At 37.6% G+C, this 17,745-nt stretch overlaps 1 protein-coding gene across 1 annotated transcript in view; it reads left to right on the forward strand.

The window, feature by feature from the left end:
- Window positions 1–17,473, forward strand: part of Gbe1 (1,4-alpha-glucan branching enzyme 1) — a 262,662-nt gene extending 245,189 nt beyond the window's left edge. Inside the window, 2 exon segments of the mRNA NM_001100502.1 lie at window positions 9,902–10,019; window positions 16,733–17,473. Of these exon segments, the coding sequence (NP_001093972.1) occupies window positions 9,902–10,019; window positions 16,733–16,789 (175 nt within the window). The 3' untranslated portion in view covers window positions 16,790–17,473.
- Window positions 17,474–17,745: the final 272 nt, after the last annotated feature.

Raw genomic sequence — 17,745 nt, forward strand, 5'->3', positions numbered from 1 at the left:
TGGTGGGAATCACTTTATTTCTTTTTATTTCTTGAGTATGTCATAACGTACTATGTAAGTACTTTTGGCTGCTGTGCTTACAGTTGAAATATGTGCTTATGCTTTCTCCAAATGTCATGGTAACCATAAAACAAAATTATAGAAAAACTCATAGAAAAGAAAAAAAAAAGGATAAAGAGAAACTAATTTAAGATTTTCCTCTAAGAACAATATAAGGATATCCACTGTCCCTTATCCATATGTAATTTAGTAAAAGAATTTGCTGTTAGAAAAGACAAGTAAATATCATCTAGAGTGGGTATCTTGATACCTAAATGTATTGTGAAGTGTACTGGAGTTGAACTTTATCGCAAGGAATTCAATTAAGTATATAAATGCCATGATATTGTAGATAGAAAATAGAACTATTGGAATCAACAACATAGTTTTATAAATTTACATTATGAAAAATTACATACAAGTCAGTTGCAGCTGTATGTGAGAAATGTAGTCTTGAAATGTTTTAAGAAAACCATGCTATTTTAAAAAAATAGAAAATGAGAGATAGTTTGAAATAAGTTAACTAGTGTTAAACATATTTTAAAATAATTTAATAATTTTAAGAGCATAATTATTATATTCAATTTTATATTAAAGCCAAGGTTATTTCAGCTTCATAGATGGACATCAAATAATCAAGCTCACCATTTATTATTAGAGGGCAAAGGGGTTTAGGGTCCAACGTTCTGTTAAATACAGCAAAGATTCTTTTTTTTTTTCGGAGCTGGGGACCGAACCCAGGGCCTTGCACTTCCTAGGCAAGCGCTCTACCACTGAGCTAAATCCCCAACCCGCAAAGATTCTTTATGAAGAGGTAAAATGTAATAATTCTGGTCTCAGAAGCTTTCTTTATTAGCTCTTTTTCATATTCTTCCATGAGCTGCAGAAGTTTTGGTCTCCATGTTGCCCACACTTTACTGGCTTATGCATTACTGATTCAGAGCCTCACATAGTAAGTATATATATAATTTAAGAGAACTAAATGACATATACTTTACTTTATGACCTAAATAGCTTTGCCCGTATACATTTTTTTCATAATGATTCTTGTCTGCTGGCTGTTCCATTTAACCTACCTTAAGAATAACACAAGTAGTAACAAACTTCTGGGGTTGAAACATCATGATAATTAAGTCTAAATAAGACCCATGTGTATTAAGTAAATATGAAAATGATGATTAAAATGTGTGTGGAAATCTTGATTCAAAATATGCCAGAATTCTGGGTGATTTAAAATGTTGTAAACATGTGTTTGACCATCATAGCTAAAACATTGTCATTATGAATGACAAATGAATGTATTTTTTAGAAGTAATGTAGCAGATATGTGTATTTCTCAGATATGTGTATTATTTTACAACTTCTATATAATAAAATTATGGTTGTTTTTAAGGTAGCATTACTGTATCAAATGTACCATACCCATGGAAATGTTTTATAAAACTCACAAGTGTATGTTTGTTTAAACTTATGTAGTTAAACTGTCTTACTTTTAAAATATACACACTTGGTAATTAAGAACTTTGACTCCACAAATTAGTGTGATGGTCGCTACGTGTGGGCTATATGCCCATAAGTTCTCGGTAATCACTAGGGTGATGATTGACATGTACACACTCCTGCTCCAGCACACGTATTACACCTAGACATTTCTTCACCATAGTTTATTAGCTCAACCCCGGTTCAATCAATCAGCTTTCTAGTATGCTGAGTAAGAGTAAATAGTGATATTCTGGAAAATTACTAATGGAAATGTGGTTACTAATTTGAATAGGTTGACTCAATGGAAGTGGTTCTGTCAGGAGATGGAGCCTTATTGGCGAAGGTGGAGCCTCGTTAGAGGAATTGCGTCACTGTGGGGGTGGGCTTTGAGTCTCCTATGCTCAGGCTCCACCCAGTGTGGAATGAGAATCTCCTTCCGGCTGTCTTTGGATCATGATGTAGGACTCCCAGCTCCTTCTCTAGCACATGTCTGCCTGCAGGTTCACATTCTTCCTGCCATGATAATAATGGACTGAGCCTCTGAAACTGTAAGCCAGCCCTGATGAAATGTTTTTTTTTTTTTTTTATAAGAGTTGCCTTGGTCATGGTGTCTCTTTAGAGCAATGAAACATGAAGACAAAAGATTAATATATTTCTGTGCTACTTCACACAATAAAAAACATTATATGCCATAGATGCAATAATGAATTTTAGCATTTTTAAGAATTTTGATGATTATACACTTTAAAGGAGAATGATAGAAATATACAGTCAGCATGTATATTCTGACTCTGCCTAGTCAAAAAATGTGATTTTTGTCTAGTCTTTTTGAAATTCTGTGCTTAAGTTTAATTACTTACTAAGAAAGCTAACCAACAAAGCTGGTGAAGCTCTTTACACCTGTCATATTTTTAATAAACTTAACATTTATCCCCATCAACTAAGAATAATGTAAAATCTCTTATTTCCAAGATTCATACAACTCAGTTATTCTGTTGAGAATTAACAGTTTCACATTAACATGTACTTGTTTTACTATGGTGAGTTACCTCAAAAGGATATCTATTAAAAAAAATCTATTAAAAGGTTACAGAATACTTTTAAACATTTAAGCCTTACAGATAATGAAATAAAACTTGCCAAGCATTTGAGTAGATAGCTTCTTTATACAAATACAAAATTTGAATTCAGTACCATGAGGGAAGAAAAGCCAGGCTGTTGTTTTGTAGAAAAAGCAGTGGGGAGTTTTACAAGCATTAACTGAGAATGGGAATCCAGGGAGCAATGGTAAGAAGGCAAGGAAAAGATGGGCTCATAAATATTACCTCCATCCTCAACAACCAGGAAAGAAATATGGAAACGTCTCACAGAGACTGAGTCAAATGATGAGAAAGATAACAAATCCATAGTATTCTAAAGTTTATATTATCTTTAAAAATCAGTACAGTTTCAATAGAAAATCCTTAAAACAAATCAAAGCAAGAAAGTGTAGGGCCATGTTTAGTTTGGGATATGAGTGGCTGGAATAGGCTTTTCTAAAATGATTCACTGTCTTCAGAAAGTTGAAGACCATTGTCCAATTTAAAAAAGTGAAAGTTTTAAATATCTAATGTTCAAAAATCTGTGTGTGCTGGTTGATAAAACTTGACTGTAGAAGTTTTGTATACGAGAAGAGAAACCTTAGACTCATTCTAGTTAGAGAGGAAGAAATCGAAGAGAATCGCACCCCTGTGAGGAAAGAGTTGGCTCAATTGCTGATGAGTGTCAGGTAAAGTACAAGTAGGTTATGCTGACCGTTTCCCTCTTCTGAGAGAACAGTATGCCTTGCCCACTGTGTGATAGCCTTAGCGACCACAGGGAGCTACTTCAGCAGCTTCCCTGTGCTAAGCACTCGGGTAGATTGCTCCAGGTTAATCCCTGACAAACATGTCTCCTTTCCTACCTAATTTGCAAAAGAGAACCGGAAGCTCATGCCGGTAAGTAAAGCTCAGAAGCAGGAAGTGGTGGCAGAACTGATTTCAGAGCAGGTTGTCGGATAGAAAGCCCACAGAGAGCTTGCAAAGATAGCCTCCTGTCTTTGGCTGTCTGAATGGCTGTGGTGATAACACCTTAGTGCTTGTAATTGTCTGGTTTTGTTTTTTTCGTTTTTCTTTTTTTTTTCAGAAACTTTTAAGCGCCAAAGCATCTTTTCTATTTATGTACATATGTATTCAACTTTGTTGCAGACTTTTTCAATGTAAGGTTAGAGTAAGTTTGCTGCGGGGAAGTTCATAAGCAGGAAGCCTATTCATATCTGATTCATGCACTGGAGCAAGTGCATTAGAAGCCAGAGGTTCCTGCAGGAATTTCATCAGCCCATTTCCCTGTCTCATCATTTTGTAAGGTCTCTCATTAAACCTGGAGCTTGACCTTTAGGCCAGGTGCCATCAGGGAGTCCCTGGTTGGGTCACTGAGACTCCCCATAACACTAGAATTATGGATGAACGCTGCCACACCCAGGTTGACTAGTAGATACAAGGGATACGATCTCATACCTTTTGCTGTCCTAGAAAGCTTTCCCACTGAGCCACTCTTAACGTGGGGTCAAAATCAAAATTAGTTTTTAGTTCAGAGGCACTATATATTTGGTATTTTAAGAATTTCTGTACATGGTACAAACTGGGCTTGATAATATGGTTTCTGATTTGAAGGCAAGAATAACTTATGTTTCTTTTTCATTTCCAAATAATTGGTATTGCTCATTAGGTAGCTGGATCTATAAGTATGCAGATAATGATGGTATCACAGGGCATATTTCCAGAGAGAATGTGGGCTAGAAATGTGGGCGCTTGTGGTTGCTGCTGTTGTTGTTGCATTTCTCCTTTCTCGAGCTATTGAAAAGCGGTGACCTTATTAAAACTTACATAATCTTCCACGACAGTGAAACGTTGGAAAATAGATTATTGAGAAACATTCTGTAGAGTATTTAGAATATTTTCCCCGTTTTTATACAGAGTTGTGTAGCCCTACGTATTTTGTATTGTCTTTCAATCTGCTATTTACTGATGTGCGTCCTTAAGCATACTCGAGAGTAAACTAAGATTCTGCATGAAAATGCATTTCACAAAGCATACTCATCCGTTAATTAACACAGAAGATAATGACATTTGAGCAAGACGTCCTTTGAGCTTGTTTTATTGATATTCATACTGCACAGTATCTAGAAATGTCTAAGACATCGATCTTACAGGGATTGGAGTTTATTTTTGTTGATGAAGCAAGCACAGCCCAGCTTAGACTAGGACTGTGCTTCACTTTGGCACATATTAGCTCTGGCTGTCAGTTGTCATTTAAACTTTGGATAAAGACGCCGTTCTCAAACGTGATTGTCTATGTGGCTCATGCACGAGGCTCTTTCTCTTGCTAGGACTCCGTAATTAGTTGGCGCTATTAAGACTAAGAAAGTATCCCCCAAAGGAAAGTTGCACTTTACATGTATTATCTTTTAAAACATTGAGCATAGTTAGAGGTAAATTTCCAATTTAGTTTTCACATTCCTCTTCTACAAGCATTTTGGAAATGATATGCTATAGCCTCTCGGTCTTTTGGCTAAGATAAAGTGCAGAAATTGTAGGATGCTGGAGGATTTTTTTCATTGAAGCCCAAGAGAGAGAATAGTAAATGCTTACTTTATAGAAGGAAATGAGATCATACCTGTCAATTGTCATCAAAGGTCTCAAAAGTAGTTAAAATATCAGAACACTGTTGCAAGAGTTAAATATTAAAAAAGAAAGATAGAAATGCCTAAATGCATCACGCCCTACACAGACACATGTGTGACACATACCAGTAACACATCACAAACCTTTACTCTCTCTCTGCTTAATAAAAGTAAAGTTGTCCTTTCTACAACATTTTAATGCAATGTATACAGATTTTATTTCATATAAATTGTAATGTAACTTATTATAAAATGAAGACCTTATATACCTATCACCTTAGATTTTATGGGTTGTGCATGTCAACAGATAAAGTTCAGCTTGACAAATGTAAAGCAGGAGAGTGTATTTGAACATTATGGGGAAACCTGGGTGGTTATCTTCAGACTACTGAGATCCTGCAACCTTCCTTGCCTCCCAATAACTGTTTATACTCTACCAGACATTTCATTACTCAGGGTTACTTCAATTAGAGTGGATCTTAGAGTCTTGACACTGTTTTTCTCTCTTGAGTATAGAGTCTCTTTCTTGATATCATTCAGTTCACTTGAGTTAATTATAATGGTCATCAAATGAGTGTGTTCATTAATGAATTAGATATGAGACAAATGATTTCAAATGAATGCCCTATTATATGTTTTCACATGTTATTACGTCTTCATTTGGGATGTCTTACAAGGAAGAGCACAGTAATGTGTTTCTCTTTACTACAGATATATAAAATTTTTGTCTTAAATAGATGAGATTTCTTACTTTCGAAGATATATGCTAAGTTACTGGCTATGGCATCTTTATGGTCATTAAATCATCGACGGACCCCTCCCCCCTTTCTGTCACTGAATTGGAAATCACAGGGGCTGTACCTTACAAATAAATTTCCTCAGCCCTATCAATGGGAGTGAAGTGAGTTTGGCACTGAATGATATAAATGATAGCTCTTCTTACATCAAAACGCTCACACTTGGAACAGACACTTTATCAAGTGCCTGAGCAAACACAGCAGCTTTTGAAGTGTTTGAAGAGCCATTCAATTTGAGAGTCTTCGTGCCTTCGCTGTTCCTTAATCTTATTAGTGTAGGCCTCTTTCAGAATAGGCTCTTCCTTGCTTTAAATTTAAGGACATAGATTATAAAATAATGCTTAAAACTTCTTATCTACTTCAACCTGTTGATAGATATATCAAATACTTAGGAAGCTCTTGAATTTAAAATGAGAAGTCATAATATTTTAAAATGCTATCCAAATTGGTAGGAACCTATTTCATCTCCCTTTTTCATAGAAAAGAGAAATCTCTATTTAAAATTCTATTATTCTCTTCTTATTGCATTTTCTAAAATTAAGCAAGGGGGGAAAATGGTTCACAAGTGATGGGTTAAGAGAATGAGATTGGATCTAACCTAACTCAGTAAACTGTTCCCAATGTTGAAAGCATCCATCTTTTACATTCAAGTGTACTAACTTCCAGGGCCACCACTTATGACTTTTTAAATTTCCTCATACTGTATTTACTCCGGCTCATTTGTGCTTGGACCCAACTTTAGAATTGAGCAAGAAACGGCGTTCATCACTATTTGGCTTGGATCGCCCGTGAATTGGATAACCAGCTGCAGGGAATGGGAGCATCAGAACCACCTTTGACCCTGCTTGACACCCACCCCTACCACTCACCAGTTTGTCCTCCTCCACTTTCTTCTCACAAAGTGTGCACCAGCCTTCTTATCCTTGGCCACAGTTAACCTCCTTATTATTTCCCCAGACTTTTTTTTTTGGGAGGGGGGGTGACCTTTATACTTGAGTTCTGACTTCTAGGTTGAATTCCTTGATAGTCAAACCATGTTTGGCTTAAAATGTTCATCAGACGTAATCAGCAAATTACATATTAACGCCTTGTCCTGCTTTCCTTCCCCCTTTATGTACAGACTGGCAGCTCTCCCTTTTCTCTTACTCCCCCAATCTCTCTCATTGCATGTCTTTTGTCTCTAGTCACAGATGTTCACATGCATGATTAGTCCTCCCCACAACCGGGTGTGAATGGTGTAAAACTAAGAGTATTTAGTGATTGGTATATCGTTCTTGCTGTCTTGTAGATTTTATAAAAACAGCTACGAATGAGATAGTAAAAATAATTTACTCCCTGTTTTTCTAAGGCAAACGCTTACTATCAGCAGTTTAGCATCTGATAGAGGATCAGTTTAAATGGTTTATGTAGAACATCTTGGAAGGGACTTCTTCTGGTGTGGGGTGGTAGTTGTGGACAGTTGGAGACTGAGGATATGCCCTGATGAATTAGGTTTACATTCGTGCAATTTGAAAGCACATTAAGAAGGTAGTTTAAAATAAGTTAAAATTATCTTGAGTTGTATTTTTTTTTTAAAAATCCTTTTTATATGTTTTGAGAGAGATTTTAAGAGAGATTAAGGGACTTCCTGAACGTGAGAATATTTAAAGTAAGTAAATGAAGTCACTTGCTCTAATAAGCTCCTCTTAAGGTCTTTGGCCAAGTTTTCAGCTAAGCCTGGTACAGGGACTGTTTCTGGATGATTGAATAACGTGCCATAGCAAATAACAAGTAGAAAATGACTTCCCTGTCTTTATCCTTAGTATTTCAGGTTGTAGAAACTTCTGAATTTAAGCACTATAGTTCCTTAAGGAAGCTAAATTGTTCCCCAGGTGATAAAGACCAAGCTGGGGAGTTCCCAAAGTGGATACAGATGTCTTTCCTTAAAAATTGTAGAAGAGAAAAAAATTTAAAAAGGCAAGTTGATATCTAGAAATGTCTCTGTCTTTTTTTTACAAGCTGTTCCACTATGGCTCAAATTACACAGATATAAAGTGGACTACACCAATTTTATTATGCTAGTTCCTTTCGGTTTCCAAGAGAAAAAAATATGCCTGTTCTTCCTGTATCCCTGATTATGAAAATATAAAAGCAAAGGTGTACTGTTGAATTTTTCAGTGGATTAGCATTACAACAACCGAAAACAAAAAGTCTGTGCTCAGACAGTGACTGACGCATACGGATCCTCTGTCCATTAAAATAATGCATCTGTCCACACAGAGAAACCCTTGTATCGTGGCTACCATTTTGGAGCCATAGTGGAAAAGTTTGTAAGAAAATCACAGAAGTTTCATGAGATGAGAGCTATCGATGGTGAAGATATGCTTGCCTTCTATAGCCTTTACCAAAATTCCTCTTGCTAACCAGTCATTTGTTAGTAATTTAATTCAATAGTTATGAAAAACATATTCTGGGGCATTCTTCTCAAAATTGTGACTTTAGACATGGAGCAACTTCTTCGGTGTACTAGAATGGAGAACAGAAGGAGACTTTATTTTGGTCATCCCTTGATGCTTCCCTGATTTACTGTGCTGACAGTCAGTCATGTTCATCAATGATATTTCCCCATAACACTTCCTAGTAGACTTAAGTCATTCTGGTACTTTCTAGCGCTGGTACATTCTAGCCTGGAAAACATCATTTGAATCCTCACCACCCCACCTCTTTGAGCATACTAGAACCCTGATGGTTAGCATCAGGGGGAATCCAAGGAGACTGACCTGGATTGATCTAGACAGAGTCACCGCTTACAGCAGATTTCCTGTGGTGTGTCCATCTGCATCTCTGACCCAGACCAAGGTTTCAAAAGGATAAAAATGATGGCCCATTGATCATCTCTCACATGCACGATTATTAGAATCTTTTTTACAGCATGAAAAATGTACAAGCATTCTTGGTACTGAAGATTTATATACCAGGAAAAGAAAACTGAAATGCCTTAGTACTATCTGTATTCAGAATAAGGCTAGATAAAAAACAGACTCTCTAAGTACTGAGAAATTTTTACTTGTGGACTTTAATGCCAAGTACTATTTCTAGATATTTCCAGTTAATAAAATAGCCTTTAGTTGTCTTTTGTAAGTGTAGTCACTCTGATAACTCACTCTGAAACAATGCATGTTAGTCTGAGAGGACACTGGGATAATATGTTGGAGATCCTATGTAATCTTCAGTAATGTAAAGAGGGAAATGGCTATTAATTTATGCCAGATTCCAGGGTTGGTGCGCAAATCCACCGGTGGCAGTAACCATCAGTTTACCTGCCTGTGCTGTCTAGAACCAGAAAGTTGGGGTAAGGCTGCACTGAGACATCTTCCAGCCATGTTTTGTTCATGTCATTGTTTGTTCCTCTGATGGTCATGTTTTGAAAAACAAAGTAATGAATTCGAAAATAAGGAAGGAATAAAAAAGTCTTCCAAATGAGGATCAGTTTATGCATGTATGTGTGTCTTTTATAATGCATTTAATGAACAGATGTAACTAACCAAGTGATTACATATCACAACTATTTAGTAAGTGTATTCTTTGTGATTTTTCTAGCTAGAAATATTACCAGTGAGCCCCATTTCTCTTCAGAGAGGAGGAAAATATCAGAGAGTGGATGGATTGTTTCCAGAGCAAAGGAGATTCTCATCAGTAGGGATTCCAGGCTGCGTGATCTCTCAATGGTACATGAAACCTGGGGCGGGATGCTAGATCTTGAAACTCTTTCAAGCAGGAGAACTTCCTCAGTGTTTGAGAAGGAACAAGTTCACAGCACAAATCATGATTTAACGTTATTTAGAGTGTGTTTATGATGTCTCCTTCCACATTTATACAGTTGTGAATTCCTTAACGGCTATACGTTCAAAATTGTATTAGATTCAGATGCAGCAGAATATGGAGGACATCAGAGACTGGACCACAGCACCGACTACTTTGCCGAGGCTTTTGAACATAATGGGCGCCCCTATTCCCTTTTGGTAAGTAAGAGTCATTAGATTATATTCATTCCATTTTAACTTAATTCTTTAATTTTGTAGTTATGGTTTTGTTCAAAGAAACAACTCTTTAAATAGTAATGGGACAGGAGCAAAAAGATAAGCAAATCAGGAAAAGGTAGTGAGAGACACTGGGTCTTAGGAATAATAAGACTGAAGGATATGTCAGTATATTTGGAAGAAATGCTGATAGAATTTAAGGTTATTTCTCTGGGCTTGAGGGGACAGATTTGCTTTATTTTTTTATTACAACCGTGTGTATTCTTTATGTAACAACTTAATTATTGCTTTCTCTGCAGTATATTTCATTAAGTGGATTTGTACATTATTGTCTATGTAATGAAGTTTAATTTAAAACATCTTGAAGAAATACATGATTTATATCTTTTCTGTCAACTAGTAAATTGAGAGCTGGATTCTTCGTAGTTATAAATTCTCTCAATTATTCATGCACCTGAGAAAAGCTTTGTATCATTTGAGTTTTGTTACACTGCAGTGTCGGTGATAAGATGCTGCCTTCAAATACTGTTTCCCTTCTTAGAAGATGCAGAGTTTAGCAAGATGTTAGACTGGGGAGATTTTGCATTTAATTTATGGCCAGATAGTAGGCTTAGGTTACATATAAATCATATTTTCTTTCCTTTTCCTTTTTCTGGCTGATCTTGCCTGTTTTTCTATCTGCCCTCTCTCTGCATCTCTCTCTCTCTCTCTCTCCCCGCCTCTCCCCTCCCCTCCCCCCTCTCTCCCTCCCCACCCCCTCTCTTTCCCTCCCCCTCCACACACACACCCCCCTCCATTGTTCTCTTACACTCCCCTCTCCCCTCTCATTCCCTCCCCCTCCCCCACACACAGACACACACACACACACACACACACACACACACACACACACACATGCACCCCTCCATTGCTTTCTTACACTCCCACCATCAGGAAATAGCAGACCAACATGTGGATATATCGTATCAAATAAGCACATTTTTATAAATTATTCAGTTTTTATTGGATTTTTTAATTTACATTTCAAATGTTATCTCCTTTCCTGGTTTCCCATCCATAAACCCCTTATCCCAATCCCCCTCCCCCTTCTTGTATGAGGCTGTTCCCCCACCCACTCACCCACTGCCTCCTGCCTCCCACCCTGATATTCCCCTACACTGGGGGTCCAGCCTTGGCAGGACCAAGGGCTTCTCCTCCCATTGGTGCCCAACAAGGCCATCCTCTGCTACATATGCAGCTGGAGCCATGGGTCTGCCCGTGTATAGTCTTTAGGTAATGGTTCAGTCCCTGGGAGCTCTGGTTGGTTGGTATTGTTGTTCTTATGGGGTTGCAAGCCCCTTCAGCTCCTTTAATCCTTTCTCTAACTCATTTTTCAAAAAGTTTATAAGCTAAGCCTTGAAATATGTATGGTAACCTGGGTTTCATATTCATATTCTACCCTCCCACTTGAAGTAGCACAAGTCCCCAATTTAGTAAAATACTTTATCCTATGCAGAGCAGTCAGCCAGAAAATACATAAAAGGACAGCAGTGATGAAAGTTGAGGAGTGATGCTAGCTCACTGGCCAGCAGACCCAGCTGTTGTGCTTGTGTGTGTGTGTGTGAGTGTGTTGATAGCCCTGATGTAGGGGAAAGAGGGAAAATGTCTCCTTGTGGTTAAGAGAGAGGGCTCACACATACTATCACATTACATTTTTGAAGAACTACTGTTATAACCTGTCAGGGCATTCCATTTTGACATGAGCAATAAGATTGATAAAAAATAGTTCCATAAGTGAGTGAGGAAATTACCTAAAAGATGTGAAATAATCGAAAAGGTAAAAGACTCCCGAGGGCATGGGAGAGATGATTCAGCTCCCAGGGAGGAACACGAGAAGCTGCAGCCTGTCCCAGTGAAATGGAACTTCATCCACTGGAATTTGACAGGAGGAGTTTGAAAGATTTAACAAACGTCTTTTATAGGTAGACTTATCAAACATTCCCATTCCCGAACAGAATTTTGCTAGGGCAAGGGCTTTGTTGCTATGCGGAAATGATGAGGAAAAAAAAATCCCATGGACGAGACCTGGAATACAGTGTTCTGGCTGCCACTTGACCACCTTAGTAATTTACTACATCCTCCCCTGTTTTCCTCATTTTTTTTAAAGATTTATTAAATGTGAGTACACTGTTGCTCTCAGACACACCAGAAGAGGGCATCAGATCTCATTACAGACAGTTGTGAGCCACCATGTGGTTGCTGGGGATTGAACTCAGGACCTTTGGAAGAGCAGCCAGTGCTCTAACCACTGAGCCATCTCCCCTGCCCCATGTTTTCCTCGATTGTTAATGAGGGCATAGAGTGCTGTTCTCTCTGTGACAAGAGATTCTTAGGAAGGCCAAACCCATTAGCGTGGCCAGACTTTGCAACAACTGCCAGAGGACCTCCTCCCTGTCTTTAAGTCCTCATGGCCATGTACGGACACATTACGTCATTTTAATATCTTGAACATATCAAGACAGTCAGTGCCTTGAGAATGTTTAGATACAAACACCTTCCCCAAGTTGGAAGGAATTATTTTCATGGATAAGCACCCAACTGTTCTTGGTGTAGATAAAGAACACTTTGGCATTCATTCAATTTCTCGGGAGAAAAATAATTCTGACATAATTAAATCTGGTCAACAAGCCAGTGTTGGTGGCAACCAGGTTACTTCCCAAGCACTGCTTGAAGTGATTGGGCAGACGTGTCACAGCTTCCGAGTTGTCAGGGTGAATGGGGACCCCCACCCACATACACACGGAGGTTTAGTAATTCAACCACCACCACAGAAGAAATACCAAAGGTCCTAAGGACCATGTATAATACAACTGTGAGCCACCTCAGTCGGGAAGGGGATGGAGAGCCTGCCTTTCTTACCACAGAGCCTGGTTCTCAGAGACTAGAGATGCTTGAGAAAGCATCTGTCTATAAGATCAGGTTCCAGATAAAGTGATCACTGGAAGAAACCCAAATATATATACATATATATATTATATATATATTATATATATATGATTCATTTGATTTCATATATATATATATGAAAACAAGTTCCTTCTTGCCAGTTATCCATTAAGCAATGAGGGCAAAGGGCAAGGGACAGGAAATTACACAAACAAAAGCATCTGTTACAGGAATGCCTCATTAGAGTCAGAAGTCCTTTGTAACGTGATTCCTGTGTGCTAGAATCCAATTAAGTGCTTGCAAGTGACCCTCGGTGCACTAGGACTCATACCAATAAGACCAGCTCTATGTACAGCAGTCCTGGAATAATGAAAGGAAAAGTAACTATAAGTTTCCCTCATCCCATGAAATTTCTGCCCATCATAACTGCTTCACAGCATTTGCCAAAGCTTAATGTGCAAGCTCAGTAATCCACGGGATCTGCTGAGTAGGTGTCAAATCTGTTTTCAAAGACAGCGACAAACAGAGCTCAGAGGCATCTTAAAATACACCTGCATCCTGCAGCATCAGCAGGTACTGCCCAGGCTCTGCCTGCGATTCCTCACTGAGAACCAGAAAAGCAGAGGTAACTAACTGGATTCACACCACCACCGAACCGCTATCGGAGAGTCAGGGCACCGGAAGAGCTACTGAAGTAGTAGGGCGGACCTCCTCCACCCTGCCGAGCTGATGGTTTGGGAACGCTTCATTTTTCTTCCACGATGATTTAGCGTGATTATTTCTCCATAGTCTAGTTTCTGGCATAGAAGCTGCTACTATGTGTGTGAACTGTCCCTTGCTGGGTGAACAGACCCCCCTTTTCCTTCTCTGACTCCTAAGTTCAAATTCCGTAGTGTAAAGGAAAGCACAAGGACTCAAGGCTTCTTTAGAACCACAGAGACAACAGTCATGCTGAGGATGGGCCTCAGGAGGATGCTGGGCATTAATTACTTTGTCAGCTTGGCTCCTTCCCAACAAGGAGTTTGTTGACACCTATTCTAAATCTGGGGGTTCATAAGGGTTCAGTTTATGAGACTGAGGGTTCAGTTTAAATGGAAGATCTCGCATGTATTTTGTATTCTCACTCTTCTATAAATATTAAAACTACAATTTAATACAGCTGGAGCATGTCTTTGGCACGATCTATGGAAATATTTCCTTATTTTAAAAAACAAAAGCACTTAAATTCTTAGAGTTTTGTTTCCTTAATATTTCTAAATTAGTGTGTCCTGTGTATAATCCTGTATAGATCCTTTATAGAGGAACTGGAAGTGGTTTAGTGGGTAAAGTGCTTGTTATAATCCTGTATAAAATTATATAATGTATAGAATTTAAATTGATAAATATGGGTTAATTATAACGTATGGGTATGTGTGTGTTTTCTCCTTGCTCTAAATACAAAATGAGACCTACTTAAAACTTTTTTCTTAGAAAGTACTTTGTAAACTAACACACGTATATGAAGACTAAAATTATGTTAACAGATACTTTTTAAAAGAAATATATTAACTAAGAGGTCTGGCCTATATTTCAGTGAAGAATATTTTCATCCTGTCAATATTATATCTGAATGGGCTGTCACTAAATTTGACACTCTCTAATATATTTTCAAAATGCCCTGTGTAGCATTATGTCTTTTTTTTTAATGTTGTCATTGCAACTTTTAGACACCTTCTTTTCCAAAATTATATAAGTAACTCCTTGATGATCCTAAAGAAAAATAACATGACCAGGCTGACCTAAGGGCTCACTATGTGGTCATGTGGTTTTGAGACACAGGAGGGGTTACTGTAATAATTAAGACTTTTGAGCTAGCCACAAACATTGGTAGAGTTGCAAGTACTTGACACTTCATAAATGACACAAAGTAAACTTACTTTGACTGAGGCTAGACATTGAAGTTCATAGTCCTATATTACATTGTTTCATTTGCTCTTTTTTGCCTTCACTGTAACATGTGTAAGGTTGAAAGTCTAATCAGATATGTTTTACAACACATATGGTCTGTAACATATAAATCATATACATATATATATATATATATATATATATATACCAAGATGTAAGTTATATTTAAACATACTTAAACAGTTATGGTTAAACCCACTTCTGTCTGTGTCTCTCCTCTTGCAATAGAAATCAAAGACACATTGGAATTTAAATAGGGAGATGAGACTTACAGAGCCCGTACTTAGGCATTATGTTTTAGCAAGAGGCCCCAAATTGTTCACATTTCTAATGATCTCATAAGGACCAACACTGATTATCTTCAGTCTTTAGTATAATTGGCAGTCATTTTCAAATGACTAAGAAACTCAATTTACATACAAAGAAACCCAGTAAAAAATAAAGCTCAAAAAATTCTTAAGTAGCCAGAATGGGGGAAAAATCACTTGCTTATAGAATTTTTCTGCTGTTTATAACACAACAATATAACACAAAGCAATATAAACATATTTGTGGTAATCAACAGTGCAGCAAGAAGTGTAATTATATAATATCCCCGTTAAAATATTATTATATGATTACCAACAGAAGGGTTTTGAACAGTTAGTATTGCAACTAGAATGGCGGCCATAAACTTCCTTACACACAACATTCAGTATCACTGTTTAATTCTCATTTTTGATCATTTAATGCCAAAATGGAAAAGTCAATGCATATATCGCAATCTTAAAGTTCTTATATTCTCTTGTTTTCGATTCTTAAATTTGAACTAGCTAAAATATGAAAGGATCCAAAGAAAAAAAACCTCCTTACAAATGATACTTATCATTGATATTCTATCAATAAATCGCTATGAACCTATGAATCAAACAGTAGCTACCACAATTGCCTAGAATCCAAATAAGAGATTGAGCGAAACTCTTCTGATGTATCACTGTGCGATACACTGACAAGAACTGATCATTATTCGTCCTCAGCCTGATTAATGTGTCCCACGGCAACTCCTCCAGTATGAATTGGCAGGTCCCTGTCGCCTGTATTATGGGACAATATCTTCTCAGGATGATTTTAATGGAGAGGAGTGTAAACTATCTGGTTTCTGGTGCTAGGTCGAAATCTAGATTGTTCTTTGACATAAGATTGTTTGTGCCAGAGCCTTACCTACTAGTCCAACTCAGTAATTAGGATCCTAACGCATGGACTACAGTCCTAGACAGGTAAGAGGACAGATATGAGGAAAGAAAAAGAAAAAGGAAGGAAGGAGGGGAGGGAAGATTCAGAGGACTGTAGACCCCTTGTAGCAAGAGGCTGTGATAGGGACCTTAAGGGCAGATTGCAGTAAGATAGCAACCTGTAAAGGGCTGTCCTATCTTCAAGAAAGGGTCCCGTAATTTGTTTCTTATTCCGTTTTTTTTTAATTGGGTTAACCCTATTGAGTGCCTAATTCTTGTATTTATTCTTTCAATCACAACAACCTTGTGAACTGCACACAGCCCTTGTGCACCAACTAATAGTGAAATGTAGTTTAAGAGAGCCATTTATTCATCTCTGTAAGGAACTTCATCTTTTGTAAATAGTTTGGAGCCCTCTAGTGGTTACTGTTGTAATAGCCTTTGCTGCCAAAACTTTCAACTATGAACTTGAGCCTTCGGATGGCTGGTAGAATTAGATGAATTACTGTGACCCTAATCGCATGAGAGACTGTATGGTACATATGTCACTTTGCCGTTATGACAGCGTGTTCCACATTTCTTTTAATTACACCGTTGTGACTGTGTTAACAGGTGTACATTCCAAGCCGAGTGGCTCTCATCCTTCAGAACGTGGATCTGCCAAACTGAAGAGACCTGAAGTCAGCCCATCTCTCCCGGACGAGTTGAAGCTGAGCCTCATCACAGTGTTGATAATGTGCGATCTTTGCAAAACACGGCTGTCTAGCCAAAACATCAGGCTGGAATTCAACATTGGAATATGTAAACATATAAGTTGCTTATGAAGTAGAAGGGGGGATGTGCTTTAAATATTAACAACGTCTATTTCAGAGCCATTTGAGAAATTAGGATTTGCAAATGAAGTGTAACACATGATAATTTTTAAATATTACTTTACTGGCAAAGTATTTGATTCTTTAATTTTAAATTTGAATTATTCATGAGGCATGATAATTTGGGCTGTAGTAAAAACGGTTTTTTTGAGGTAGATATTTGGTGGCCTTATTTGTTCTAATATCTACTGGTATGAACAATGTGGTACTGAGCTTGTTTCTCTGCTGTACCTTTTGTAATTGTGTTTAGAAATGCTATATTAAATATGTGGCTTTAATATGAAAATAAGAATCTCATAAAAGAGAATATAAATTTCTTATCTGTGCCTCATTTTACATTAAGTTTTATCTTGTAATCTCCTGTTCATAAACGGTTCCAGTAGACGCTGATATTTCAATCTTCTGAAGGCTTGAAGTGGTCGTTGTAGCATTTCTGAAAATGTCTTTCATTTCAGTCAATAAAAAAAAATGCCAAATTGCATTGGCTAATGTGCTTTTTATTGTGCTATTATAAGGAATGATTTGCAACAAATACTAGTGAGCTTTATTTCAGCCCTGATGTGTTCTCCATGTAGATTCACATATATAGAATGGATCAGGCAGCTTTTCTCTCTGGTGGGTGCATTGTGTAACTTAAAATCAGAGTAACCAGGGTCCTGGGAGCTGGCCCAGTGGCCCAGAGCACTTGTGAAATGGGAAGATCTGTGCTCAGAGGTTGGGGGAATTCTTCAGTGGCTGTTCAATTATTTAATG

The sequence above is a fragment of the Rattus norvegicus genome, chromosome 11, assembly GCF_021556685.1.
Source record: "Rattus norvegicus strain SHRSP/BbbUtx chromosome 11, alternate assembly SHRSP_T2T, whole genome shotgun sequence".
Lineage (NCBI taxonomy): Eukaryota > Metazoa > Chordata > Mammalia > Rodentia > Muridae > Rattus > Rattus norvegicus.